At 51.1% G+C, this 27,668-nt stretch overlaps 4 protein-coding genes across 17 annotated transcripts; 2 read left to right on the top strand and 2 right to left on the bottom strand.

Moving 5' to 3' along the window:
* The first annotated feature begins 2,360 nt into the window (after nt 1–2,360).
* Nucleotides 2,361–6,675, top strand: TUBA4A (tubulin alpha 4a). The gene is made up of 4 exons (XM_023221695.2): nt 2,361–2,533; nt 4,163–4,385; nt 4,680–4,828; nt 5,065–6,675. Exons 1-4 carry the CDS (start codon nt 2,531–2,533, stop codon nt 6,034–6,036), a joined length of 1,347 nt encoding a protein of 448 aa, XP_023077463.1. The 5' UTR covers nt 2,361–2,530; the 3' UTR covers nt 6,037–6,675.
* On the bottom strand, nt 6,051–10,923 carry STK16 (serine/threonine kinase 16). Of its 6 annotated transcripts, none has more exons than XM_023221734.2 (8): nt 10,856–10,923; nt 10,293–10,482; nt 9,502–9,721; nt 9,132–9,265; nt 8,843–8,963; nt 8,624–8,719; nt 8,074–8,195; nt 6,051–7,967 (listed from the first exon to the last, which is right to left on the bottom strand). In XM_023221734.2, the coding sequence occupies exons 2-8, from the start codon at nt 10,376–10,378 to the stop codon at nt 7,829–7,831; spliced, it is 918 nt and encodes a 305-aa protein (XP_023077502.2). In that variant the 5' UTR covers nt 10,379–10,482; nt 10,856–10,923; the 3' UTR covers nt 6,051–7,828. The 6 variants fall into 6 exon arrangements, with proteins under 6 accessions (XP_023077502.2, XP_023077510.2, XP_023077475.2 ...); XM_023221742.3 differs by having other exon boundaries at nt 10,579–10,899; XM_023221707.2 differs by having other exon boundaries at nt 8,843–9,265.
* A 1,757-nt stretch (nt 10,924–12,680) lies between these two features.
* Nucleotides 12,681–20,556, top strand: GLB1L (galactosidase beta 1 like). Of its 3 annotated transcripts, XM_023221659.3 has the most exons (16): nt 12,681–12,849; nt 13,031–13,197; nt 13,427–13,577; nt 13,758–13,818; nt 16,884–16,978; nt 17,075–17,249; nt 17,336–17,394; nt 17,488–17,609; nt 17,719–17,759; nt 17,956–18,074; nt 18,387–18,461; nt 18,582–18,671; nt 18,798–18,911; nt 19,201–19,332; nt 19,431–19,646; nt 19,808–20,556. In XM_023221659.3, the coding sequence occupies exons 1-16, from the start codon at nt 12,778–12,780 to the stop codon at nt 20,081–20,083; spliced, it is 1,965 nt and encodes a 654-aa protein (XP_023077427.1). In that variant the 5' UTR covers nt 12,681–12,777; the 3' UTR covers nt 20,084–20,556. The 3 variants fall into 3 exon arrangements, with proteins under 3 accessions (XP_023077427.1, XP_023077438.1, XP_023077448.1); XM_023221680.2 differs by lacking the exon at nt 13,427–13,577 and having other exon boundaries at nt 12,720–12,849; XM_023221670.3 differs by lacking the exons at nt 16,884–16,978; nt 17,075–17,249.
* On the bottom strand, nt 20,490–27,655 carry ANKZF1 (ankyrin repeat and zinc finger peptidyl tRNA hydrolase 1). Of its 7 annotated transcripts, none has more exons than XR_002733543.2 (14): nt 27,515–27,652; nt 27,010–27,187; nt 25,102–25,214; nt 24,778–24,880; nt 24,457–24,650; nt 23,959–24,071; nt 23,717–23,864; nt 23,207–23,435; nt 22,862–23,017; nt 21,840–22,326; nt 21,536–21,678; nt 21,277–21,444; nt 21,058–21,143; nt 20,502–20,835 (listed from the first exon to the last, which is right to left on the bottom strand). XR_002733543.2 is itself a non-coding variant. In XM_023221634.2 (14 exons), exons 6-14 carry the CDS (start codon nt 23,997–23,999, stop codon nt 20,712–20,714), a joined length of 1,551 nt encoding a protein of 516 aa, XP_023077402.2. In that variant the 5' UTR covers nt 24,000–24,071; nt 24,457–24,650; nt 24,778–24,880; nt 25,102–25,214; nt 27,065–27,187; nt 27,515–27,655; the 3' UTR covers nt 20,502–20,711. The 7 variants fall into 7 exon arrangements, 6 of the variants coding, with proteins under 6 accessions (XP_023077393.2, XP_023077402.2, XP_023077378.2 ...); XM_023221634.2 differs by having other exon boundaries at nt 21,567–21,678; nt 27,065–27,187; nt 27,515–27,655; XM_023221610.3 differs by having other exon boundaries at nt 21,567–21,678.
* Nucleotides 27,656–27,668: the final 13 nt, after the last annotated feature.

Here is a 27,668-nt window from a genome sequence, read left to right as displayed (position 1 = left end):
TGAATAAGACACAGTCCTTACTTGCAATAGTTTGCTATCTATAATAGCAAGATGGACATGTACACAAATAACTACAGCATGATGTGCTATATGCACTAAAATAAATGTCACAGCTACTTACACAGTGCCTTGATGTGAATAGGTACATCTCTAAATTCATCTGATACAATCTGAAGTTGTTATCCCAGTTTTCCAAATGAAGAATCTGCACCTGAAGGTCAAAGAGGTTTAGGGTTTTTCCTAAGATAGCTCAAGCCTCTTACTACATTCATTCTGCTAGGATAGGAGAACACAAGGAAAAAGAGGTTCAGGGAAGGTCTGCAACCTACTGCCATGTGTCCTGTAGTCACCACGGCCCCTTCCTTTGTAGAGACCATGACCTTATTACCCAAAGCAGCCTCATTATATGCCCCTGTCAGTTTTCTTTTTATGAATGAGTCTTGTTCTCCCAACCAGAAGGCAAGTCTACTTACTGGGAAGAGAGACCTTGTCATATTTCACTATATTCCTTTCCATGCCTTGCCTATTTTGTTGATAGAGAGTTGCCATCACAAGTTCTTTCATGGTATTGTGTTGTGTTGTCAGGTGATGGGGGAGGGTCGGGTGAATCCTTTCCAAGCGATGTAGAGCCGGGAAGACAGGTTTCTTAAGATCTGCAAACCAGCAGCACCTGGGGCACTGCCAGATGACTTTCCCCAGTAAAGGGAGACAATTAGAAAATGCAAGGCAGGCCGGGGGTGGTTGCTCAGGCCTGTAATCCCAGCACTTTGGGAGGTTGAGGTGGGTGGATCGCTTGAGCTTAGGAGTTCGAGACAAATCTGGACAATATGGCGAGATTTTGTCTCTACTAAAAATTAAAAAAATAAGGCTGGGCGTAGTGGCTCACACCTGTAATCCCAGCACTTTGGGAGGCCAAAGCGGGCGGACCATCTAAGGTCGGGAGTTGGAGACCAGCCTGACCAACATGGTGAAACCCTGTCTCTACTAAAAATACAAAAATCAGCCAGGCGTGGTGGTGAATGCCAGTAATCCCAGCCACTCGGGAGGCTGAGGCAGGAGAATCGCTAGAATCCGGGAGGCGGGTGTTGCAGTGAGCCAAGATCATGCCATTGCACTCCAGCCTGGGCAACAAGAGCGAAATTCCATTTCAAAAATAATAATAATAAGCTGGGCATGGTGGTGCACGCCTGTGGTCCCAGCTACCAAGGAGGCTGAGGTGGAAGGATGTGGTAGAAGGATGGCCTTGAGCCCGGAGATGGAGGTTGCAATGAGCTGAGATTGCACCACTGCACTCTAGCCTGGGTGACATAGCAAGACACGGACAAAAAAAAAAAGAGAGAGAGAGAGAGCGGGAAAGCAGAAGTAGCTTGAAAAGATAGGGTGGGAAGAATGGAATCAAATGTAGAAAGAAGGGCTTCTGCGGAGACCTGGGGCAGAGTGCTGAGACCATTAACGGGTTGCAGATCCTGCTCTTGGCTTAGAGACAGAAGAGACTGCGAAAGAATCATCCAAGATATGAGAATCTCGATTTTCTTCTTTTCTCTTCAGAGTCAACAGATATTTTGATAGCTTACAACAATGTTTCCACTATGACATCACTGTCTCCTTTTCACCCACGAAAATGTCAAGGACTCAGTGAGGTTAAGTCACTTGCCCAAGGTCACACAGGGTAGCCTGGAAAAGAATCCAGGTCCTGAGGTCTCCGGGTCAGCACTCCCACCGTTCTGGCAGCAGGAGAGCGGGCAGGTGCCCGCAGTGAAGGCATCATAGTGACGGCGCTGATGACGGGGCCACTGACCCGCGAGCCGCCGGCAAGCTGCGGCAGATTCCGGGGTCGGCCCGGGCAGACAGGCTGCAGGGCTCGACTCTGAGGGAGGGCCTAAGGCATCGGCACTCTGGGGCTCAGGCTGTGCAGTTCTGGGTCCTCGGCCGCCCACAGGCGTCGGCGAAAGCCTGCCGCCCCGGCCGGGGACCAGGAAGCGTCAGGCAGCTGGCAAGGGCTCCCCGGGGACGCGCCACAGCCTCACAGCCGGCCCCAGTCTCCTGGGAGGCGGGGCTGGAAGGGTATCGGTGAAGGCCAGTTGCGGCCGCTTGGGAAGGACAGCCTCGCCTGCTCCCGACCTAAGTCGGAACATCTGGATGACCGGTATCTCCAGGACGCAAGTGCAGGTGAGACTCGCCCTGCCATAGCACCCTGCGTCTCCGCGGAGGCCCTAGGGAGCCCAGCGAGTCCGCTTAAAACGAGGAAAGAATGGTTAAAGCCGGAGTCGCGACTCTTAATCCCAGCCCGACAGGTGAGGAACCAGTGCGCAGCTTGGGGAGGGTACGCGGCCAGGCTCCTCCCCTCGGGGGGAGGGCCTCTTACCCCTCCTGGGAGGCGTGGCCTGCGGGCCGCCCAGCCTCTAGTGGGCGAGCGGGGAACGCGGGCCCCGCCTCCCGCCTATAAGGGCGGTGCGGCACTGCAGCTAGCGCAGTTCTCACTGAGACCCGTCACCCCGACTCAACGTGAGACGCACCGCCCGGACTCACCATGGTAAGTGCGGCCCCGCTGGGGTCGCGCCCGTCCCCTAATTGCCCCTCTCCTTTGGGGAACTTTCCTTCCAGGCATGCTCGGGGACCTCCACCAGGCGTTCCGGGTCTCCAGGAGGTGCGAGGGTTTTGCATCCTCCCTCCCCAACCCCCTCCTGGTGACTTTGGCCGAGCCGTGTAGTTCACCTTCGGTGGCTGGGTTTGGGGCTTGGGGTGGAGTGCGACTCTTCAGTAACAGAGAGGAACCCTTCTGGCACTCTGCTCCTGCCTTACCCAGCATTTGTGTCCCGACTCTGTGTGAGAGTCACGCGGGCCCGGGCCCCGTCCTTTCCGCGGGCGAAAGAAGACGCGCTTGGCTGCCCTGTTGCATCCCCAGTTCCCGGTCCCCAGCACTGACCGAGCACGTGCTTGGCACTAGAAGGTGGAAGGGGGTCAGGTTACCTGGTGCCACATCCCCCTTTCCTCTATGTATGCATTCCAACTATCCACAGAATCACCCCCCCACTCGTGACTCAGCACCCTGCTTCTGAGCTGAGAGGGGTGGTGGGAACGGTGTTCGGCCTCCTGAAGCGAGTCGGCCCTCTCCAGCCGGAGCCCGGGTGCGCGGATGGGCAGAGACAGCTGGCGCTGAGCACTGCGCGGGCTGAGGCCAGGTTGGGGGGGAGGGGGAAGAGGTGCATGTAGGGGATGGTATTTATAGCCCAGGAGCGGGGGCGAAACCCAATCCCCGCTTTGGGCTGGGAAATAACTGGAAGGACTCCACAGGGAGAGCGGATGTAGGGCTGGGCTGCAGGATGGCGCCCACCCTGCCCGGGACATGGCCGGTTACCTCTGGGGCCTAACCGCAGGTTCCACTTCCTTTTCTGGGTATTTGGAAACCGTCACCCCGCCATTTCGGTGTGGGAAGGGCGCGCGGGCCCTGCTGGACTTTAGTGCTTTAGGGGTTAATTTGGGGCTGACAGGGACGGAGCCTAAGGCAGTGAGTGTCCCAGTACCCTCAAACCTTATTGCTGGCCCCTGCTGTCTGAGCTTACAAGCATTACCGTCGCTATTTCCGTGCGGGCTGACACGGGAGATGAAAGTGGTGAAGACACCTAGGGTGTGAGGGTGGAGGTGGGGAGAGGAACCAGATGGGATTGATCCCCAGAGCCAGATAGGATTTAAAGGTGAGGGAGGAGGACATCCTGATGGCGTGTGGTCAGTTGATGCCAGATTGGATGGTTGAGACACCTCTGCAGCTTACAGGAAAGAAAGAGGGAAAGGGTTCTATGAAGTCTAGCTGTTCATACTCAAAGCAAAGAATCAAGTGGGGAGGCCTCTAGCTGTAAACCCATACCTCTAGGAAACCTTCTTTTTTCATGTGGAGCCACAGTGCTCACTTGACAGATTCCCCATTGAGAAGTGGGCTAAGAGGTTGGCCTGCCCTGCTGGGTGCCTCCAGGTGGGGAGTCCTGTACCTGGGAGCCTGGGCAGGCTGCTAGCCTCTTCTCACCTCTGCCCAGCCCCAAGCCTCCACTCTTGCCAACTGAGTCATCCTAGCTGGTAGGTGATAGGGTGGAAGAGAGACTTGCAAGGTGAGGTGAGGACTTGTGGACGTGGGGCTCATGCTGTGTCCCCTCTCTCTATCCCTCAGCGTGAATGCATCTCAGTCCACGTGGGGCAGGCAGGTGTCCAGATGGGCAATGCCTGCTGGGAGCTCTATTGCTTGGAACATGGGATTCAGCCTGATGGGCAGATGCCCAGTGACAAGACCATTGGTGGAGGGGACGACTCCTTCACCACCTTCTTCTGTGAAACTGGTGCTGGAAAACACGTGCCACGGGCAGTTTTTGTGGATCTGGAGCCTACAGTCATTGGTGAGAGGAAGTGGGGACAAAACTGAAGGCGGTGGAGCATGACTCAAAGCTTCTCCCTGGACAGAGAGGGTATTTAGACCAGGCATTCCTGGCCCTGAAAATTCCTAGCCGTATTTGAAGCTGCAGAAGGCAAGCTGATCTCAGACTGGCCTGGGCAGCCGGTCTGGGTTTCTCTCACACACTGATATCTCAGGCTGGCAGGAGGATGAGTCCTTCCATGCATCTGGCCACAGCTACCACCCTGGGGGAGGAAGGTCCCTGCTGAGCATAGTTTTGTGGTTTTTGCCCTTCCAGATGAGATCCGAAATGGCCCATACCGACAGCTCTTCCACCCAGAGCAGCTCATCACTGGGAAAGAGGATGCTGCCAACAACTATGCCCGTGGTCACTATACCATTGGCAAGGAGATCATTGACCCAGTGCTGGATCGGATCCGGAAGCTGGTGAGAATGTCTTGGGAGGGAGGGAACTTTTGAGACTGTGCTAATGGTCAGGAGTATTTTTTTCAGATCCCTTTCAGGGGGTCATCTCTAACTGTACATGGTCTCAAATGTGGTGCTGCTATGGCATCCTCAGTATTTGCCCTGACTGATGTATCTTGCGCTTTATGCAGCCAGGTGATAGAGTCCCTCAGGCCCCTCCCCTACCTAAACAGTTATTTCTCATTCTTGCCTTTCAGTCTGACCAGTGCACAGGACTTCAGGGCTTCCTGGTATTCCACAGCTTTGGTGGGGGCACTGGCTCTGGCTTCACCTCACTCCTGATGGAACGGCTCTCTGTTGACTATGGCAAGAAATCCAAGCTGGAATTCTCCATCTACCCAGCCCCCCAGGTGTCTACAGCCGTGGTCGAGCCCTACAACTCTATCCTGACCACCCACACCACCCTGGAGCACTCAGACTGTGCCTTCATGGTGGACAACGAAGCAATCTATGACATCTGCCGCCGCAACCTAGATATCGAGCGCCCAACCTACACCAACCTCAATCGCCTCATTAGCCAAATCGTCTCCTCCATCACAGCTTCTCTGCGCTTTGACGGGGCCCTCAATGTGGACCTGACGGAGTTCCAGACCAACTTGGTGCCCTACCCTCGCATCCACTTCCCCCTGGCCACCTATGCACCAGTTATCTCTGCAGAAAAGGCATACCACGAGCAGCTGTCGGTGGCAGAGATCACCAATGCCTGTTTTGAGCCTGCCAACCAGATGGTGAAGTGTGATCCCCGGCACGGCAAGTACATGGCCTGCTGCCTGCTGTACCGTGGAGACGTGGTGCCCAAGGATGTCAACGCTGCCATTGCCGCCATCAAGACCAAGCGCAGCATTCAGTTTGTGGACTGGTGCCCCACAGGCTTCAAGGTTGGTATCAACTACCAGCCTCCCACTGTGGTGCCTGGGGGTGACCTGGCCAAGGTGCAGCGTGCCGTGTGCATGCTGAGCAACACGACAGCCATTGCTGAGGCCTGGGCCCGCCTGGACCACAAGTTCGACCTGATGTATGCCAAGAGGGCGTTTGTGCACTGGTACGTGGGTGAGGGCATGGAGGAAGGTGAGTTCTCCGAGGCCCGTGAGGATATGGCTGCCCTGGAGAAGGATTACGAGGAGGTGGGCATCGACTCCTATGAGGACGAGGATGAGGGAGAAGAATAAACCAGCTGCCTGGAGCCTGTTCACTATGTTTATTGCAAAATCCTTTCGAAATAAACAGTTTCCTTGCACGGTTTCTTGTCCCCTCTGAGTGCTTGAGCTTCTGCTGCCTTCCCCTTCATGCTGCTGCTGCTCTCACTGTTTGCTGTTCATGACCCTTATCCCTCCCATCGCTGAACGTGAGACCTGCAAAGGGGTCCTTGCCAGGCCCAGGAAGCATAACCCCAGGGAATTTAAATCGAAGCCCTAGGGGTATTCAGTATAGGGAGGAAATGGGGACCAAATCCAGGCACAAACTGTTGAAGGATGAGTCTTCAGTTCCTTTCCAAGTAGGAGTTTAATCCAGTGGTTTGTCTTTGAAAGTTAGACTGCCACCCTGTTCTTCCTGCTGCCTCTACATTTACCAACTCTGGAAGCAAGGCTTGGCCCAGACTCCTCTGTGCATTATGAGGGTTTGGGAGTGGGGCTGGGCTGGCCCAGAGTTCCTGGGCATGGAGCCACATCATAAGCTTGGGGGATGGGAGAGAACACAGGCGATCTCCTAGAGTTGTTTGTGCCACTGCACCTCTGAGCAGCTTTGCATAGCTTCCTGTCTTGCTGCTTTGCTGGAGCTGGGCTGTGCCATTAAAAGTCAGGTCATCTCCCCTCTGTTTGTGATTTCTTTCTGGCCTCAGCCTCCGTGCTAGCTGGTGGGAGACTCCTGCTAGGGTCCTGGGGAAAGCTTCAACTTTGCTAACAGGAGCCCCAGGCCCCATGCTGATGTCAGCCTGTGGGGTGGACATGGTTGGGGGGAGGAGGCTTGGATCGCAAAAGAGCAGGAGATGCCAACCCTGCCCTTGCCTTTCTTCCCTGGTGTTTCAGGGAACAGTGCCCTTCCCTAGGGAACAGGTTTGAAGCCCAGCTAAGACAGGGCCCCTGTTTACTCAGCAGAGTAGGCAGGAAGTGGCAGCTGGATACTGCCACACCACACTGCCTCATTAATAATTAACCATGTATGAGCTTGAACGATCAGGGAGACATGGGCCAAAAACAGCTGCTGCTGCCACCTCCACTCCCCTTGCCCTTAGGCTGAGGATGGGAGACCTGTAATCTCCCTGTACCAAAGCTTCCTCAGGTGTCTCCACCCAGAGGCCCTTGCCTGGCAAACCGGCTGGGCTGCTCTGACTAAGCTACTCACCCCAGGAGTGAAGGAAGGAAAGAACTAGTTGAGTGCTTTTAGGGGGCCCTGGTTCTTGACACAGGCAAATGCCAGCTTGAGCCCAAGCAGCTTTAAGTTTTGATCTAAGATGAGCTAGAACTGTCCATGGCTAACCAACCTCCTGTGGAATGAAGTCACACCATTGCTGACTCTGCAGCAGTCCTCCTCCTTCCCAGGCAGTTCTCCTGGAAATGACAACCAGACTTTGGGCCCACTGCACCTCTTCTCTCACTCTAGGAACACTGAGACTAAGATCCACACCGATCTGCTTCCACTTTATTCTTGTTTATACATTCTCCTGCTCCCAGATTTGGAGGCAGAACACTATGTGAGCTCAACAGTCCTGCTCAGAGCCATGTTCCGTATCCCACCATTTCCCTTTACCCAACCCCCACCCACTCCCACTGAGTAAGGCCCCTTGCCCAGGTTTTGTTCTTGGAAGAAAGCAGAAGAGCAGATGCAGGACTAAGATGATTGTCCTGACCCCACTACCCCCAAGTGTAAGAGCAGTCCTGGATGGAATGGGTAGAGATTCCAATGAGGGATGGGAACCTCTTTCCGAGGCACGAGGGGACATCTTCTCAACCTGCTGCTTTTTCAGATTTGGGTAGTATGCTGGCCAGGAGCTGGGGGCTGCAGCGCCTCTAGCTGACTGAGGAGGAGAGGAATGTGAGGACGTTGATGCGGGTCCACGGTCATCATAGAGGCCAGGAGCTGCCGCAATGCTGAAGAATGCCTGTGGAGGGAGGAGTGCAGGGTGACTGGATGACACCTATCTGTCAACTCAGCTAATACCAGGGGGGAGTCTGAAATACTTGATGCCCCATTTGTTGCTTGCTCACCTGGGGCTTTGTGGGATGCTGAGTTGGTTCTGCACAGCAAGGGCCACACTGTCACCCTTTTGGAACACCATGTCATAAGGGCCTTCTCCAAACATCATGGCATATAGCACGCAGCCTAGGGACTGAGCATAACTTGGTTAGTCCCTAGAAGGGGACCAATGGAGATGACATCGCTCCCCTTACTTCTGTGGTAAAAAGACTACATAAGCTAAAAAGAATAAGCTGATCTCAGCCACATGGCACCACCAGGGCACAGAGAAACTGCCAGTCGGTTGGAGGCCTCTGCAGCCTCTGCTTAGCTTAGCCCCTGCTTAGCCAGTGCCTTCAGTACTGACACTGAGCTGTATTCACCTTGCTCGGGGCAGGGATTATACCACATCCGGTGCAACTGGGTACAGTATCAGTGACAGTTCCCAGGAAGGAAGTTGAAGTGGATGGGGACATACTGTGGTTCCTGGGGCCCCATGCAACAGAAACCAATGACCTACTCTACTCCACAGCAGGTACAGAGCCACAGCCCTCCCTACCCAGATACCCATATGCTCCTTACCCAGACATCAGTCCGCTCATCGATGACACAGTGACTCTGCACAGAGAAGAGCTCTGGGGCTCGGTAGGAGATGGTACACCGCTGGGCTGCCCAGTCCTGGAACAGTGATCCCAGAGCTCAAAAGTGGGGCACTCGTCATGGTCATGTGACCAAACCGGGGCATGCACAAGGGGTGGGAATGGGGAACAGGTGAGAAAAGGAACCTGGAGATTCTTTTACCTGCAGAGTCAGAGCCTGGCGGGAGCCCTCCACATTGATGCATGCTTGATTCATAGAACCCAAGTCCATTAAAACTGGTTGCCCCTCATCTCCGAGCAATATATTGGTGGGCTTCAAGTCCCTGTAGGGAAGTAGAAGTGACCTACGAGCATCTCTGGACAGGAAGGCTGGAATCCCAGCAAGCAAAAGAATCATATAGGCTGTTTCTTGGGAGAACAGAGACCTCCCATTTCTCTTGGTAAGGCTCTTCCTCTGGGCCCCAGCAAGTACACAGGGTCCTCCCACTGACCTGTGGGCATAACCCTTGGCATGAATGGCCTCAAGGCCTCTGCAGATCCCCAGCAGCAGCCAAAGGATTTGATCCTCGGTCAAGAAGTTGCCTTTGTCCTTCAGCCTTTCTATCTCATTCCACAGCGTACCTCTCTGCAACACAAGTTTCCCTACAGTTGGAGATGTTTTTGGAGCCTCTGCTCCTTAGGCCTGATCCCTTCCCTATGTCAAAGCCTATCAGCCCTTTCATGATACACACCTCAAACTCAAAATCTAAAGTGGCCAAACCCAGGACATGGTCCCTGCTTCCTAACATGCTGGACTGCTCACATAGCCCACGGGTAGGTGGCTCTGTTGCAACCCCCTCCATAACCAGGAGTCTTTCTGACCTTGAAGAACGGTAGCAGCAGCCAGGCTTCATGCTTAGCACCCCGCTCCCTCAGACAGTAAGCCACGAGGCGAAGGATGTTGGGGTGATTGAAGAGGCGATGCATGTCGGCTTCTTGCTGGGCCTCCTCCCGGTCCTGCTGCTCGTGACACAGGATTCGCTTCAGGGCGTAGAAGTGTCCATCATGTAACCCTTCCACTAGGTCCACATAGCTGAACCCACTGTGGGCCAAAGGGGTCAATGAAGGGCCATGGTCATCTCCCACATGGCTAAGACCTAGAGAAATTTCCTGGTGGGGAGTGGGGTGTCCTTCCCATTTAGCAGAAACCCTCCCAAGATGTGGCTCTAAGAGAAATCTGAAGAATATTACACTGTGAGCTCCTCAGGAGCAGAGATATAGAAATCTTTGAGGTCCTATGGTCATAACAGAGACCTCTGCACGTGACAGATGCTAAATAAATAATAGCCAACACTTATCAAGTACTTATGAACCACGCACTGGGTGAGACATTTTATACACATTATCTCATTTAACCCTCACAACTCCATCAGTGAGGGATGATAATCATCTCCATTAAGCATATGAAAAAAACATGGTTTATCAAGGTCACATGAGGTGGATTTAGCAGGCCTGGCTCCAGAATCCACCTTCTTGATACTGTGTAGCTAGGCTCTGTCAGGTGAGAGAAGATAGGGATAGGGATAAAACCCTTATGCCCCAAGCACGTGCACACCGCTGTCCTTCAATGACCATAACCTTGGGGCCTAGTGAACTGACTTCCAAACACTCACCCCTCCCCCAGTTTCTGGATGAAGAGGTAGCGCTTATTGTCAATGATGACAGTTCCCCGAGAGCAGACACACAGCGCGTGGCCCATAATGTCTCAGTCATCCTCTTCAAGGACGGTCTGAGGCTACCGAAGAGCTCGTCCAGGGTGAGTGGGCTCTTCCAGGAGATGCGCTGGGGGCCCAGCGGATCATGCTGGAAAGAAAACAACGGCAGGGTCACACAGGTCCGGCACAATCGACCCGTGAAGTACCAATGCGGAGAGCTCAGGCCCAGGTCTCTGGAACCTACACGATTGTCTAGAGAAAATGGGCCTTGCTCCTTTGCCAGCTTCAAGCGGGGGGGTCAGGGGCCTTACGGCCTCAGGACACACAGCGGCTACCGGGCCACTTCCTCCAACCCCAGCCCACCTTTGGGCAGGCCCCGCTCCCACGCCCGTCGCGCCGCAAAGACAGAACACAGCGTAGTCTCGGAGGACGTGCGAAGCTCACGCCCACTCCTGGCAGGGCCCACCCCCGGCCTAGGAGCCCAGAGTCCGGAATGGGCCAGCCTGCACTCCCCGACTGACCTGGCTCGGGACAGAGCGAAGCGCCACCGACCGGAAGCAGTGCTGACATCATCAGTCCGCGGCGGCGTAGCGGCCCGCGGTATCTTAGCAACCGCTGGGCATCTGGAGGATGTGGGGGCGCGGAGCTGAGAGGCCCAGGACGAGCTAGGTCTAGGGGTGGACGGGTCCCAGGACCCTGGTGAGGGTTCTCTACTTGGCCTTCAGTGGGGGGTCAAGACGCAGGCACCTGCGCCAAAGGGGAGCAAAGCCGGGCTCGGCCTGAGGCCCCCAGGACCTCCATCTCCCAATGTTGGAGGTAGGAGGCTTCATACCTCCGGCGCTCTGGGGCAGAAAGCGGCCACTACACTGCAGCCCGGAGGGGATTCCAGGGAGGGGCGGGTCTGGTGGCCTGGTCTCCTGATCCCCTACAGCCTTCTGGGCTCTGGCCTGTATCCCACTACCTCTAGTCTCAGTGGTTAAGAGCTCAGGCTTGTGAACCAGACTTTTAGTTTCTAAATTGAGTGTTAATAGCATACTAGGTCTGTAACCTCGGGCAAGTTACTTAACCTCTCGGATCCTTACTTTTGGTAGCTGTAAAATAGGTATAATAGTACCTAAGGTTAAGTAGCTTAACTGTGAGGCCAGACTGACTGGTTCAAATGCCAGCTCTGTTAACATAGTTGTGTGACCTTGGACAGGCTACTTAATGTTTCCCTCCTTTCCTCTCCTCCTCTGTAAAATGGAAATGATAATTATGTACCTCATGGAGTTGTTTGAAGATTAAATGAGATGTACAGTGTTTAATACAATATCTGACACATAGCCTTCAGTACATGTCAATAAACAGTAATTATTATTACCCTGATCTTCACATCCCATTCTTGAGATTGCAAAGGCAAAAGGAAAAGAAATTCACAAATTTCCAAGCCTTGGCACAAAGCAGTTGTCCTTAACATCTGTTGCCGAGGCAGGCAGGGTAAGCTGGAGAGGGGTGCACTTCCAAAGAAGGTGGAATGGCCAGGAGGGAATTGCTGTTTTGCTGAAACAGTGCTCTCCAGGAAAGAGGTCCTTCTCGTGACCTGGTTCCTTCCTTCCACACCCCGGATCACTCTGAAGATTTTCCAACAGTTTCCCTCGATTCTGAACCTGTTTTAGCCCTTTGGTTCTGACATTCATTCATCCAGATTTAACCTACTATGTGCCAGACCCTGTGCTAGAAGCTGAGGATTTGAGATGAACAGGGCACTCCCTGTCTTCAGGGCCCCCAGTCAAGTAAAGCCATGCTTCTCAATTTCAAAGGTGCCTAGGATCACCTGGGAATCTTGTTAAAATACAAGTTCTGATTCTATAGGTCTGAGGTAGGATCTGAGGTTTTGCATTTCTTTTTTGTTTGTTTGTTTTTTTGAGACGGAGTCTCGCTCTGTTGCCCAGGCTGGAGTGCAGTGGCAGGATCTCGGTTCACTGCAACCTCCGCCTTCCGGGTTCAAGCAATTCTCCTGCCTCAGCCCCCACCCTCGAGTAGCTGGGAATACAGGCACGCGCCACCAGGCCCGGCTAAATTTTGTATTTTTAGTAGAGACAGGGTTTCGCCCTGTTGGCCAAGCTGGTCTTGAACTCCTGACCTCAAGTGATCCACCCGCCTCGGCCTCCCAAAGTTTTGGGATTACAGGCGTGAGCCATCGCGCCCAGCCAGATTCTCCAGTTCTAACAAGCTCCCAGGTGACATTGATGAAGCTGGTTCGTGAACTGCACTTTAACATGATGTAGAGGATTTTACAAACTAGTAGAGTAAGGGGGTGGCTGCAGGCTGGAGAGGAAGTCCAGGCTAACCGCCTGGCAACTTGAGGTGATCTCCGCCCCCTTGCTCGCTGAGGTTCCCTCCCAGGAATCCGACACGTGACGGTCTGTCCGCCGTCTCAGTCTAGAGGAGCGCTGTAAGCGCCATGGCTCCCAAGAAGCTGTCCTGCCTTCGCTCCCTGCTGCTGCCGCTCAGCCTGACGCTACTGCTGCCCCAGGTAAGATGAGGCGGCGAACCAGCCGGCCGGGTGAGGTGACGCGGGATCAGATCCAGCGGATGAGAGAAAGTCCAAAGTAACAGCCAAACAACCCGCAGGGGTAGTTCCATCTCCTCCGCTCTTGACAGGCGCTGACCCTCGACCCAGGCCTCTGCTGAGCAGCGTCTCTTTCTCTTTGTAGGCAGACAGTCGGTCGTTCGTAGTGGATCGGGATCAGGACAGGTTTCTCCTAGACGGGGCCCCGTTCCGCTATGTATCGGGCAGCCTGCACTACTTTCGGGTACCGCGGGTGCTTTGGGCCGACCGGCTTTTGAAGATGCGATGGAGCGGCCTCAACGCCATACAGTTGTAAGAAGTGCTCGCAAGAGCTGTGGAGGGATGGTATCTACTCTTTCTACAGCCCCCTTAGAAAGGAGGTCGGGACAGGAAGACTGCCAGGACTCCTAGGCCAAGGGTGGGAAAGAGCAGGCCAGGACCTCCTTCCAACTGCTTCCTGGAGATTCCCTGCAAGGCCTGAGCCCTTAGGCCTCCCTGGCGTCTCTCCACCTTGGGCCCTATTAACCTTTTCCTTTCTCAGTTATGTGCCCTGGAACTACCACGAGCCACAGCCTGGGGTCTATAACTTTAATGGCAGCCGGGACCTCATTGCCTTTCTGAATGAGGCAGCTCTAGCGAACCTTTTGGTCATACTGAGACCAGGACCTTACATCTGTGCAGAGTGGGAGATGGTGAGTTAGCTGGAGAAGGGTTAGAACCAGTTATGCTTGTGCAGTTCCTAGACTATTCCCATCTGCCCACACCCTAGGGCCATTTCCAGCACTATACTCAATTCCTTCCCTTCCTACCTTCCCCACCACACCCCAAAACAAAACCTACATGCTTCTTTGTTCTCTTTATGTTTGTCTCAGGGGGGTCTCCCATCCTGGTTGCTTCGAAAACCTGAAATTCATCTGAGAACCTCAGATCCAGGTGAGTTGAGACAAAAGATATAACACAGAGGCAAGTAAGTAAAAAGGGCCATTTGGGTGCCAAAAGCAGAAGACACCATTCCCAAATTGGAGGTCATCATTCATTTACCAAGTGTTTCCGTCATACCCAGCAGGATGCTAGAAACTGGGGGACCAGACAGACCCCCATCCTTGTGCTGTAGAGCTTATAATATAGTGGAAGAAACTGATTTAAAAAAAAAAAAACAAAAAATGGCTGGGGGCGGTGGCTCATGCCTGTAATCCCAGCACTTTTGGAGGCCGAGGCGGGCGGATGACCTGAGGTCAGGAGTTTGAGACCCACCTGGCCAACACAGCAAAATGCCATCTCTACTAAAAATACAAAAAATCAGCTGGGCGAGGTGGTGGGCGCCTGTAATCCCAGCTACTTGGGAGGCTGAGGCAGGAGAATTGCTTGGGCCCAGGGATCGGAGGTTGCAGTGAGTTGAGATGGAGCAACTACACTCCAGCCTGGGTGACAGATCGAAGAGACTTTGTCTCAAAAAAATAGAAAATCCTATCAGCTGTATCATCACAAACATTAAATTTAAGTGCTTTTTATCACCACCATTGCCTCCACCCTGGTCCAAACCATCTCTCTCAGCTGGCTTATTTTATAGCTTCCTAACTGGTTTCCCTTGTTTGCCCTCTCTCCCATACAATCTGTTCTCAGTAGAGCAGCCAGTGTGATCCTGTTCAAATATAAGTTTAAAGATACATCTCAGATCTTGTCATTTCTCTGCTTAAACCTCTCCAGTAGATTCTCATCTCATTCTGAATATGAACCATAAATTCCTTAATGTGGTAGGTCCTACGCAATTGACCCCAGTCACCTCCTCGACATTATTGCTCTTCTCCCCCATGTTCACTCTGCTCCAGCCACAGTGGCCTCATTGCTGTTCTTCAGACCTACCAGGCCTTGGGCTTTGAGGCCTTTGCATGTGGTACTCCTTCATCACAAGCTTCCTGCAGAAGTCACCTTGGGGAGGCCTTCCTGGTTTCTCTTTGCTCTCTCTATACATACATATATATATGTATATATGTGTGTATATACATACACACACACACATATATATAACATTTTTATTTTTTTTGAGACAGAGTCTTGCTCTGTTGCCCAGAGTGCAGTCACGTGACCCTGGCTCTCTGCAATCTCCGACTGCCAGTTTCAAGTGATTCTCCTGCCTCAGCCTCCCGAGTAACTGGGATTGCAGGCACTTACTACCTTGCCCGGCTAATTGTTTGTGTTTTTAGTAGAGACAGGTTTTGCCATGTTGGCCAGGAGGGTCTCAAACTCCTGACTTCAGGTCATCCACCCCCGCCTTGGCCTCCGAAAGTGCTGGAATTACAGGCATGAGCCACCACACCTGGCCACTCCCTCTATATTTTAGGCTCCCCATATACCACCATTTTTGTTTGTTTTGAGATGGAGTTTCACTCTTGTTGCCCAGGATGGAGTGCAGTGGTACAGTGTCAGCTCACTGCAACCTCTGCCTCCCGGGTTCAAGTGATTGTCCTGCCTCAGCCTCCTGAGTAGCTGGGATTACAGGCACACGCCACCACGCCCAGCTAATTTTTTTGTATTTTTAGTAGAGACAGGGTTTCACCATGTTGGCCAGGATGGCCTCAATCTGTTGACCTTGTGATCTGCCTGCCTCAGCCTCCCAAAGTGCTGGGATTACAGGCATGAGCCACTGCGCCCAGCCTTACCAATGTATTTTATCCTCCTTCCTTGCTAGGGAATACAATATTTTATTTTATGTTTTATTATTTTATCTTTTTGAGATGGAGTCTTGCTTTGTCACCCAGGGTAGAGTGCGGTGGCATGAGGTAATCTCACAACAGCCTCTGCCTCCCAGATTTAAGCAATTCTCTTGTCTCAGCCTCCTGAGTGGCTGGGGCTACAGGTGCATGCCCACCATGCCCAGCCAACTTTTGTATTTTTAGTAGAGATGGCATTTTGCCATTTTGGCCAGGCTGGTCTCAAACTCCTGACCTCAGGTGATCCATCCACCTCAGCCTCCCAAAATACTGGGATTCCAGGCATAAGCCACCATGCCAGGCCATGTCTTTTTTTTTTTTTTTTTTTTAAGAGACAGGGTTTCACCATGTTGTCCCACTGGTCTCAAACTCCTGGGCTCAAGTGATCCACCTGCCTCAGAGTCCCAGAGTGCTGGGATTGCAGGTGTGAGCCACCACACTCAGCCAGGAATAGAATATTTTAAATTATTGTGTGCATGAAGCAAAGTTTGTGCACATTGAACCATCAGAAGTTAAAGGTCAGATATGGAATTTTCCACTTGTAGTATCATGTTGATGGTCAAAAATTTCAAATTTTGGAGCATTTTAAATTTCAGAGTAAGGATACTCAACTTATATAATAATGTTTTAATTGCTTATTTAAATCACCTGCATTATCAGTTACATCATTCTACATTTCTGTGAATTCCCATACTTTGTACCAATCTCAGGTATAAGTTGATTATATAATAATAGCTCTAGGCTATGTATTTAACATTTTTCTTATGTTTATTTTTTGTGTAGATACCATTAAATTCACATAAGCATCTTACTTTTTTTTTTTTTTTTTTTTGAGACGGAGTCTCACTCTGTCACCCAGGCTGGAGTGCAGTGGTGCAATGCTCACTGCAACCTCCACCTCCCGGGTTCAAGTGATTCTCCTGCCTCAGCCTCCAGAGTAGCCGGGATTACAGGTGCCCACGACCACACCCGGCTAATTTTTTGTTGTATTTTTAGTAGAGACGGGGTTTCACTATGTTGGCCAGGCTGGTCTTGAACTCCTGATCTCGTGATCCGCCCGCCTCGGTCTCCCAGTGTTGGGATTACAGGCATGAGCAACCATGCCCAGCCTACATTTGTTTTTAAGAGACACTACTTTAAGGTTTCCTATGTTCAAATTTCATTGACAGGCAAATATACAAGGTGCTTAGGGTTAGGAATTTCTTGACAAGAGTCATTGCTTCCCATATTTAGTGGTGAGCAAGTGTGATGGTAGCCCCTAACGCAGAAGCTCTGCTCTTCTTTTAGACTTCCTTGCCGCTGTAGACTCCTGGTTCAAGGTCTTGCTGCCCAAGTTATATCCATGGCTTTACCACAATGGGGGCAACATCATTAGCATTCAGGTACAAAGGGGAAGTGACTGGGGCAGGGGAAAGAGGTACAAGGGGTCCTTGACCTCAATCCCATAGCTGGGTTCCACTTTCCCTCCCCTCTGGCAGGTGGAGAATGAATACGGTAGCTATGGAGCCTGTGACTTCAGTTACATGAGGCACTTGGCTGGACTCTTCCGTGCACTACTAGGAGAAAAGATCTTGCTCTTCACCACAGATGGGCCTGAAGGACTCAAGTGTGGCTCCCTCCAGGGACTCTATACCACTGTAGATTTTGGCCCAGGTCTCAAGCAAGGGCTGGGAGTGGAGTCTGGGGAAGGGACACCTCTTCCACGGTATTTATCTTTTTCTTTTGCCTCCTTTTCACAGCTGACAACATGACCAAAATCTTTACCCTGCTTCGGAAGTATGAACCCCATGGGCCATTGGTGAGGGGCCAGAGGGGAATCAGGGAATCAGGGATAGGAATGGGTCCAGCTTAGTTCCATCTCACTCACAGCTTCTTTCATTTCACACTCTAGGTAAACTCTGAGTACTACACAGGCTGGCTGGATTACTGGGGCCAGAATCACTCCACACGGTCTGTGTCAGCTGTAACCAAAGGACTAGAGAACATGCTCAAGTTGGGAGCCAGTGTGAACATGTAAGTAAAGACACTGGGGGCAATATGAATCTGTAGCTGGGAGTTGGGGATGAAAGTTAAGATTCAGTGAGTCAGCTTTTACCTGTTCCCCCACCCTCTCTCACTTCAGGTACATGTTCCATGGAGGTACCAACTTTGGATATTGGAATGGTGAGTCCAGATGGTCCCTGGGATGGAAGCAGGGAGGTAAGAAGGAATTAGAATCTAAGGGCCAGGTGGATTACGATGTCTAGAAGCTGAATATGGCCACCACTGCCCCCTCTGATGGCAAAATTCTCTGCATGAAGCATGCTTAGTAGTGCCTGTCATCTGAAATAGATGTTGAATTAAATTGGCTCAACTTCAGGTGCCGATAAGAAGGGACGCTTCCTTTCAATTACTACCAGCTATGACTATGATGCACCTATATCTGAAGCAGGGGACCCCACACCTAAGCTTTTTGCTCTTCGAGATGTCATCAGCAAGGTACCCTACCACTTCATTAAGCTCCAAAGGCTTTTATTAATTTGGAAGAAGGGAGTGCCCACATTGTAAAGGGATCCCATAAATTGGTGGTTATTGTCTGGGCCACAGAGCCCTCTGAGCATCCCACTGAAGCATTTCCCATTCACCCAAATGGAAATATGTGTGAAGACACACAGGTGTGCAAAATTACTGAGCCTCCATGACCCCTGAAGCTCTTCCCTGGGCCCCAGGTTAGGAACTTTGCCCTAGAGTCTTGGAATAGGTATTGTTTTCTGTGGTTTTCCTATGGCTCCTGAGAGAATTTGGGCTCAGTTCCAGGAAGTTCCTTTGGGACCTTTACCTCCCCCCAGCCCCAAGATGATGCTTGGACCTTTGACTCTGCACCTGGTAAGTTCCTCCACATCTTTTCTCTAATACCACACCTATTTTTTCTAGCTAGCCTATTCTTTCTTGTCCTCTATCCAGAAACTTCCCTGATATTCTGATTCTTCTCCCTTATTCTAATAGGTTGGGCATTTGCTGGCTTTCCTAGACTTGTTATGCCCTGGTGGGCCCATTCGTTCAATCTTGCCAATGACCTTTGAGGCTGTCAAGCAGGTAAGGCATAAACCCACATCTAGTGGAGAAGACAACCTCTCTCAACAGCTACAGACAAAAGTTCCTTGGCTATAGTCACAGTGTCCTATTTCTGTTTGTCTGAAGTACTCATTCTTCCATACCCAGGACCATGGCTTCATGTTGTACCGAACCTATATGACACATACCATTTTTGAACCAACACCATTCTGGGTGCCAAATAATGGAGTCCATGACCGTGCCTATGTGATGGTGGATGGGGTGAGAACCTAATTCCAGGCCGTAAGCCCCAAACTCCTCCCTTCCCCAGGAAGCATTAGCCTTAAGTTCCCCATATTTACACTTTTCCATCTGCCTGCTCTGATTTGCAGAGGGTTCCAGGGATAAGCTGGGATGAGGAAGAGTTTGATTAAGGATAGAGTTCTAGAATAGATGGGTGAGAGATGGCTACATTCTCTCTGCCCTCCAAATAAGTATCCTAATGTGGTCTCCCATGCAGTGGCTAAGAGCTAATGCTGAGCCTTGCTCCTATCCTATCTCCTATCCATAGGTGTTCCAGGGTGTTTTGGAGCGAAATATGAGAGACAAACTACTTTTGACGGGGAAAGTGGGGTCCAAACTGGATATCTTGGTGGAGAATATGGGGAGGCTCAGTTTTGGGTCTAACAGCAGTGACTTCAAGGTGAGCTAGCTTTGTCTAGTTACATCCCAGGGCTTGATTAAGGATAGCTTGGCCTCAAAGCTTAGTGAATGATGACTTTTCATTTTCCTTCCCTACAGGGCCTGTTGGAGCCACCAATTCTGGGGCAAACAATCCTTACCCAGTGGATGATGTTCCCTCTGAAAATTGATAACCTTGTAAAGTGGTGGTTTCCCCTCCAGTTGCCAAAATGGCCATATCCTCAAGCTCCTTCTGGCCCCACATTCTACTCCAAAACATTTCCAATTTTAGGCTCAGTTGGGGACACATTTCTACATCTACCTGGATGGACCAAGGTACTGCTAATGGTGGTGGTTTGGGTAGCAGGAAGGTAAAAGAGAAAAATCACAGGAGGGGAGCAGAAAGTATCCTCTGATTAGAAACCCAAAAGGGTATGATTCTACCCCTGGAGAGATGACCCTTTCTTTTCCCCTCTTTCCTGCTCCCTATTCCCCAGGGCCAAGTTTGGATCAATGGGTTTAACTTGGGCCGGTACTGGACAAAGCAGGGGCCACAACAGACCCTCTACGTGCCAAGATTCCTGCTGTTTCCTAGGGGAGCCCTCAACAAAATCACATTGCTGGAACTAGAAAATGTACCTCCCCAGCCCCAAGTCCAATTTTTGGATAAGCCTATCCTCAATAGCACTAGTACTTTGCACAGGACACATACCAATTCCCTTTCAGCTGATACACTGAGTGCCTCTGAACCAATGGAGTTAAGTGGACACTGAAAGAAAGGTAGGCCGGGTGTGGTAGCTCACGCCTGTAATCCCAGCACTTTGGGAGGCTGAGACGGGTGGATCACCTGAGGTCAGGAGTTCAAGACCAGCCTGGCCAACATGGTGAAACCCCGTCTCCACTAAAAATATAAAAATTAGCCGGGTGTGATGGTGGGCTGCTTGTAATCCCAGCTACTTGGGAGGCTGAGGCAGGAGAATTGCTTGAACCCAGGAGGCGGAGGTTGCAGTGAGTGGAGATCGTGCCACTGCACTCCAGCCTGGGTGACAGTGAGACTCCATCTCAAAAAAAAAAAAAAAAAGAAAGGTAACCCTTGGATCTGGGACATGGAGTGGGCAGGATCCCTTGGTGCTGGCCACAGTAACCATAAGGAATTAAAGGCCACAATGCCTCTGAATGTAAGTACAAGCACACATTCCTTGCCAAACTTTATTGTGATTAAAGTTCCAGAGACAGTACCAGCTCCACATGCCTCTGTAGCCCTGTCTTTGCCCTGGTTCCCGAGTGTCCTTCACCCCTATCTTCCAAATAACCTCTGGTTTCATGGGGATGAGAAAACCTAGGGCTGTTGTGAATGTGCTCTCAGGTCCCTGAGTTGGCCCCAGGTAGAGCTGTAAGAGATCAGGAAGAGGGCCTCCCTGCCTGACGGCGATGATCCTGGAGGCAACGTGTGGAGCAGAAAGAGAAGTCGAGGTAGTGAAAGGGAGTGAGGCCTTGGAGGGATGCCCCACAACTCCAGCAGCGTCTGAACAAGAGGAAGAAAAATGGCTGGACAGGTACCCCAGAAACTTTCCAATCCACGCTCTCCCCATCCCTCCTCCTGTCATTTCTGTTTTCACTGCAGCATCTGCCAGAACATCTCAAATCTCCTCAATAACCCTTCTGAATACTGTGCAGGCACTCATTTCACCCCCAATGGTCCCTGCAACATTACAGTACACCCACTCCCGCATCCCCCGCCCCATACCGAGTATTGACGATTGCAGAGTCAGGGATTGGAGAGGTAGGGGCTCCCAACTGGGCAGCGAGTTGGCGATCTGCAGCCAGAGCTCTCTGAGGGAGACAAGTTGTGTTAAGGACAAGGCCCCAGTGGTGAGTAGGGCACCAAGAGGTGACAGCTGCAAGCTGGGGAAGGGGCTAGACCTCTAGGAAGCCTTTCCATGGACAAGAGAACCTCCAGTCTCACCTTCTCTTGGTCACTGAGGGCGGCAAATCGCCGCTGCTCTTCTCGTTCATGCTCCTCCTGCTCCTGCTGCCTCCGCTGCTGTTCCTCCCGTTGCCGCCGGGCTGCCTTCTGCTCCCTTTTCCGTGTAGCCTGCCGTGCCTCCATTTCTGGTGTCAATGGTCCTGGCACCTGGAGGATTTCAAATATAAGACCCTATAAGCTCTCCTTGGTAAAACTGCAAGAAGTAGAAAGGATCTAGCCAGGAACGGTGATGCCTTCCCATTCTGCTTGTCCTTCCTATTCCAGCTGACCTGAGCCTTGTTGTAATCATAGGCATCTGGATTCTTCTCCATGAACCTTCGGAACTCATTACGTGTTGATTTGTCAGCCGCAACAGTATAAGGTGGCCGGGCCCGAGAGTCCCTAGGCACAAAAACTCCAAAAATGGGTTTAACTTGCCTCCTACCTTTCCTAACATCACCCAACCAGATCAAGAGAATATTGTCAAGTAGCCAGTGTCAACTTTAACCTCCAAATTATCCTCTCTATACCCAAAATGACTCAGGATAGGGACCTTTACTCACTGCACAGTGGGGTCGGCACCTGCTTCCAGCAGCAGACGAACCACTGAGCCTCTGCCAGCTGCAGCTGCTGCATGCAGGAGAGTAAAGCCACCGGAGCCCAAGGGGGCACTGAGCAGAGACAGAATTCCAGCGTCTGCAGGGCTGGGTGTTAGCTGGAGCTTCAGCACTCCAAAATCTCCAGCTCGGCAAGCAGCAAGCAGTGCATCCCAGAGCTCTCGCTGACCAGGGGCTTTGGCCTCATCCAGCAAAGGACCCAAGGGGGCTGCAACTGCCTGGGATGACTGTGTGGAAGGCTCATCTTCTTGAGGTTGCTGGAGAAGAACCTGATGTGCCCCAGCCTCCTGGTCTCGGCTTTTCTCCTTCTTATTCCTTTTTCTCCTTCTCCGCTTGGGCAATACTTCAGACTCACGAAGATCCAGAGTCCCCACAGTCAACTCCACTAACTCCAACTCTACCTGAAAGCCATCTTCTCCCTCCGACCCTGAACCTAGGGAAAAACCTGACATGTGAAATCCATCTAGGGAGTACGCAGAGGGTGGAAGCAAATGCATAAGAATGAAAGCCTGAAATGAAATTGTTTTTGTCACCCAGATAAAGTAGCACATCAAGAGTTGAGGCCATTATATCCCATGCAGAAATGAGACTCTCAGCCCAGACAAGAACAAGTCGCTGGACTCTCCCTGTGAGCAGCCTTAGGATGCTACACAATAGAGGAAAACATGAAAGCAGCCCTCAGTCTCAAACCACAGCATCCAATCAAAGATAAACTATGTGAGATCCATGCAACACATCCACACATCTGCTCCATGCAAAGACTTTCTTAGCTCTGGGGAAACATCCATAACAAAAGAGATAATAGATTTGGAAAGGTCACTAAACATGTCTCAGTAATTGCTAAGATACAGACACTGTGTGGGTGTGTGTTTAAATAAGGAAATGGGTCAGTTATGAGAGTAGGGAATTTGCCACTGCATTTTTAGGACAGAAACTCAGATCGGACAGTTGCCAGATAGTAATCAAACCCTGTTTGGGAGATTCCTCATTCTGCTCAAGTGCTTCCTTCTCATCACTGCAGATCTTTCTTATTTCTTCCTCAGTGGGCTTCTTTCTCTCCTCTCTTACTGTTTTCCAGTGTGTCTGAGGTAAGTGCAGTCTGACTGCTTCCCGAGGGTCGTCTTCTGCCATAAAACAAAAGATCTTTCTCAACCTTATCTGAGGAGAAGCTAGTGGAGATTTCTCTCAATGCAGATGTAGCTGGGCTGCAGTGCAAGGCTTAGAAAGTCCTCTGGATATACCAATGAGAATGGAGGCTTACGTTGGAGAGAACAGGAAGGTCTAGGGAATTGGGATCTGGAGCAAAGGCTCACCATAGACATGCAAAGTGGTCAGCTTATGGAGCACACGCTGTAGCTCTTGGAAGGTGGGTCTGCGGGTGGCGAGGGGGATATCCCAAAGTCGGGGATCCCCCCTTTGCAGGGGTGCCCCCTTGCCTCCAAAGAACAAAGACCGGCCAGAGCGGGGAGCACGCAACAGTATTGTACCAGCCTCCTCCAGCGCCTTAGCCCAGCCTGGCCCTGCCAGCAGGTCACGAACATCCTAGAGAAGAGAGTAACTCAGTCCTGCATACCTTCACTTGGTATTTTTAAATCTCCAACTAAAAAAATGGCCCACAGAAGTGCAAGGAGTGGAAAGTAGAGGATAACACAGAGAAACAATGAGAGGACTAAGGCTCCTGGGGAATCCCTCATCTACCTTTGTCTACCTATAATGAAAATTGGAAGGATATGAGTCAAAAACGTTCCTACTTAACAGTGAGTTGAACTGAGATGCAAAAAGAGTATGGATCCGTACCACCAGAGCTAAAAGGCTTAACTCACCTTATATAGTGTGGCTTCATTGTAGCGCCTCAGGTTGGCTCCAGCAGAGCGTGATGGCCCACCCCGGGCATCCTGAAGCCCCTGGGCTGTGCCCCGCTTGGCCCGCACCGTATAGCGGTGAAAGGTTTTGTGTGTCACCACTTCTCTTCTGTAGACAGCACAGACTCAGTACTGGAGACCAGCTGGTGCTCCCTAGCTAACAGGATCCACTCCATCCTTACCCTCATGCAGCACCCTCTCACCCTTGAAATATGGCACCAGCAAAGTGCCCAGCTGCAGCCATGAGCACCACGCAGTCTCTGGGACCTCTACTTTGCAGGTTCTGTAGCAGCAGTTCTGCCTCTCCTGGGGGATCCTTGATGACAGAGAAGCATCAGAAACATATCTGTTGCATTCACTGAGAGCAAGAAACCAAGGGCCAATTTTCACAAACATTATTTCATTTAATATTACCACCCTGAGACTTGTTTCCATTTGACAAACAAGGAAATTTGAGGCTTGGAGAGGTAGTTAAGATGAAGTGGTAGAATCACAATTCAAACCTAAATTGGTTTGTTTCCAAACTTAATTCCCTTAAACTTAAAATTCAGGCCAGTTTCAATCCAAAACTATGTTGTCAAGAGTGATACCCACACCCAACAGGAAGGAAAAGAAGCAGGGAGAAATGCAGTAGGCTAAGGAAATCTAGGCTGGGTGTACAAAAAGCTGGGGTTAGCCATACAACCTGTACTGTCACTTGCCTGATGAGGGCCTAGGACACAGCGGTAGGCATAAAGAAACTGGCCCTGGGCATTCTGGAAAAGAACCCGATGAGGGAAAAAGCCTTGGGGTTGGCTAAACTTCTCAAATATAGCCCTCTCCTGATCCAGTGTCTGCAAGTCCTCCTCACTGGCTGAGTCTGAGTCTTCTGATCCCGAGATGCTGGAAAGATCTCCTGAGGACAGACAACATGAGATACACAAGTTTGGTACCCCATCTTTGTTCTTTGCTCAGACTCTAAACTAGTGCTTTCTTATACCTCCATGTCCTACTCCTACATAGGTCCCCCTACCAGTCATCACCTGTGGAGCTCTGCTTTTCAAAGTCCAGGGCAGACAGGAGAGGCTTGTCCTTGAGACGTTGCTTTAGGTTAAACCGATGCCAGTCAAGCTTATAATGTTCCCTCTAGTACAAAGACAAAGAGTGAAATAAAGGTAGAAATATGCCCCAGCCTGGCCTTGTGTACTGGCCAAGACTAGTTATAGAATTCTAGGAAGTACGACCAGGTAACACCAACTGCCTCAGTCAAAGCATGGACCTTTATGAAGACAAATCAAATGTCTACCTCTCCGCACCCACCATTACACTTTTGCTTCTAACATCTAGTTCTGCACCTGACCTATTACCTGTTCTTGGTGGTTCTGGAAGGTTTGGTCACAGGATGAACAGAATAACTTGTCTGAAATATCCACAGGACCCTGGAGTAGCTTTCTTTCTGGGCTTTCTCTCTCCCCTGAGCCTAAATAAGGGAAGAGGAATTAGACATAGAAAGGGAGCCCAAATCCACAGTGACAAGAATTATATTCAGTGTGTGATATACAAAGCAGAGGAGGAGATGGCATGATACTGCCTTCAAGGAATTTACACTCTAGTAGTCATGAAATAAACAGTACAGCAATCACTTAATGCAATAAACATGCTTCTAAAAAGATGTATGTAAAATGAATGGAAATAAAATTGGCCAGACACAGTGGCTCACGCCTGTAATCCCAGCACTTTGGGAGGCTGAGGCAGACAGATCACGAAGTCAGGAGATCGAGACCATCCTGGCTAACACGGTGAAACCCCGTCTCTACTAAAAATACAAAAAATTAGCCAGGCTTAGTGGCAGGCGCCTGCAGTCCCAGCTACTCAGGAGGCTGAGGCAGGAGAATGGTGTGAACCCGGGAGGCGGAGCTTGCAGTGAGCCGAGATTGCGCCACCGCACTCCAGCCTGGGCGACAGTGAGACTCTGTCTCAAGAAAAACAAATACATAAAAAATAAAGTAGGCCAGGCGTGGTGGCTCACGCCTGTAATCCCAGCACTTTGGGAGGCCGAGGCGGGCGAATCACAAGGTCAGGAGATCGAGACCACGGTGAAACCCCGTCTCTATTAAAAATACAAAAAATTAGCCGGGCGCGGTGGTGGGTGCCTGTAGTCCTAGCTACTCAGGAGGCTGAGGCAGGAGAATGGCGTGAACCCGGGAGGCGGAGCTTGCAGTGAGCCGAGATCGCGCCCCAGTGCACTCCAGCCTGGGCGACAGAGCGAGACTCCGCCTCAAAAAAAAAAAAAAGTAAAATGAATGTAAATAAAAGCTGGCCCTGGGCATTCTGGAAAAGAACCCGATGAGGGTAAAAGCCTTAGGGTCGGTTAAACTTCTCAAATGCAGCCCTCTCCCGAGATCCAGCGAATGCAAGTCCTCCCCACTGGCTGAGTCTGCGTCTGAGTCTTCTCTAATTTAAATTAGCCAAACAGATTGTTTAGGCGAATCCTAAAGAAAATAATTTCGGTTCAGTTTAAAATTATTTTTAACTGTACAAAAACCACTTCCCAAATGCTATTTTTTAAAGTTTACATTTCCAATTAGTGTACAGTTTGTCTAAGAAGAGGTGCAAGAAAAGATTTAGCCAAACTAGAGTTACACAAAACAGGCCCGACAGGGTGGCTCAGGCCTGTAATCTCAGCACTGCGGGAGGCTGACACAGGCAGATCACTTGAGACCAGGAGTTTGAGACCAGCCTGGCCAACATGGTGAAACCCCGTCTCTACTAAAAATACAATAATTAGCCGGGCGTGGTGGTGTGGGCCTGTAGTCCCAGCTACTCGGGAGGCTGAGGCAGGAGAATCACTTGAACCCGGGAGGCGGAGATTACAGTGGGCGGAAATCCTGCCACTGCACTCCAGCCTGGGCGACAGAGCAAGACTCTCAAAAAATAAAGCTATACAAAACAAATAATACATTGTTTTATATTCAGCAAAAAGGAATAATTTGAGTGGGGCCCGGTTAAATGTGGAATATATCTGACAACTTTATCTCTACAAAGTTTAAAATGTTTTTGAAGGGAATGGTGTTAACGTATGCGATGGCAAAAAGACTTGTTTGAAAACAAGGGCTGTGCTGGAAATTACCCAGAGATTAAGTTAATTTAATCAAGCAGAAAGATGAAATCAACTGGTCTCCTAAGCTCGGGAGTACCAATAAGAATGTGTTCCCTGAACGAGCAATATGTTCTAAGGAGCCCTGTCACGTTTCACATGAAACCTTCCCGGATACCTGAACAGGAAGTACGTGGAGCCCGGGCCAGAGCCTCCCCAGGCGCGTGGCTCACCAGGCTCAGGCCCTGAAGGACCGGAGCATCCGCACTGAGGTCAAACAGGGAGATCGACGCAGGAGCCTGGGCTGCATCTGGAGCCGGCGACATGGCTGAGCAGAAATTACTTAGCAGCAGCTCCTGGAGTAGAAAGCGTGTCAGAAACAGAGCTCCTGCAAACGAGATCCTACTGCTGCGTCTCCTGCCTGCCTGACTTCGTTTCTCCTGCACCGCAAGGCTTGTCGTCCCTCATCCTGCTACCAGCTGTGAGATGAATACCTTGACCCCAGTCCGGTTTCTCAAACCCCCAGGCTCGGCCCACAAAAGAATGAAATGGGCATCCAGCTCCCAAATCGAGTCCAACAGAGTTAAAAATCAGTGAGGTTGCCTAGCAGAACTTTCTTCGTTACCCATGCGACCAGCAATGACTGGCCCGCGTTAACTCGCCCGCGCCCTTAGAAGCCGCACCAACTGTCCCGAGAGCTGAGCGGCACGCAAGTCCTCAAGTCGACAGCCGGATTTCTGCAGCACAACAATCCCCGTCACTACGGAGCAGCGAAGAGGACAACCGGCGGCGTCCGCACCTGAGCCCCGCCCCACGTACAGCACACTATTGGGCCGC

This window comes from Piliocolobus tephrosceles, chromosome 11, assembly GCF_002776525.5.
Source record: "Piliocolobus tephrosceles isolate RC106 chromosome 11, ASM277652v3, whole genome shotgun sequence".
In the NCBI taxonomy this organism is placed as follows: Eukaryota; Metazoa; Chordata; class Mammalia; order Primates; family Cercopithecidae; genus Piliocolobus; species Piliocolobus tephrosceles.
This window is presented reverse-complemented; position numbering and strand designations above follow the sequence as displayed.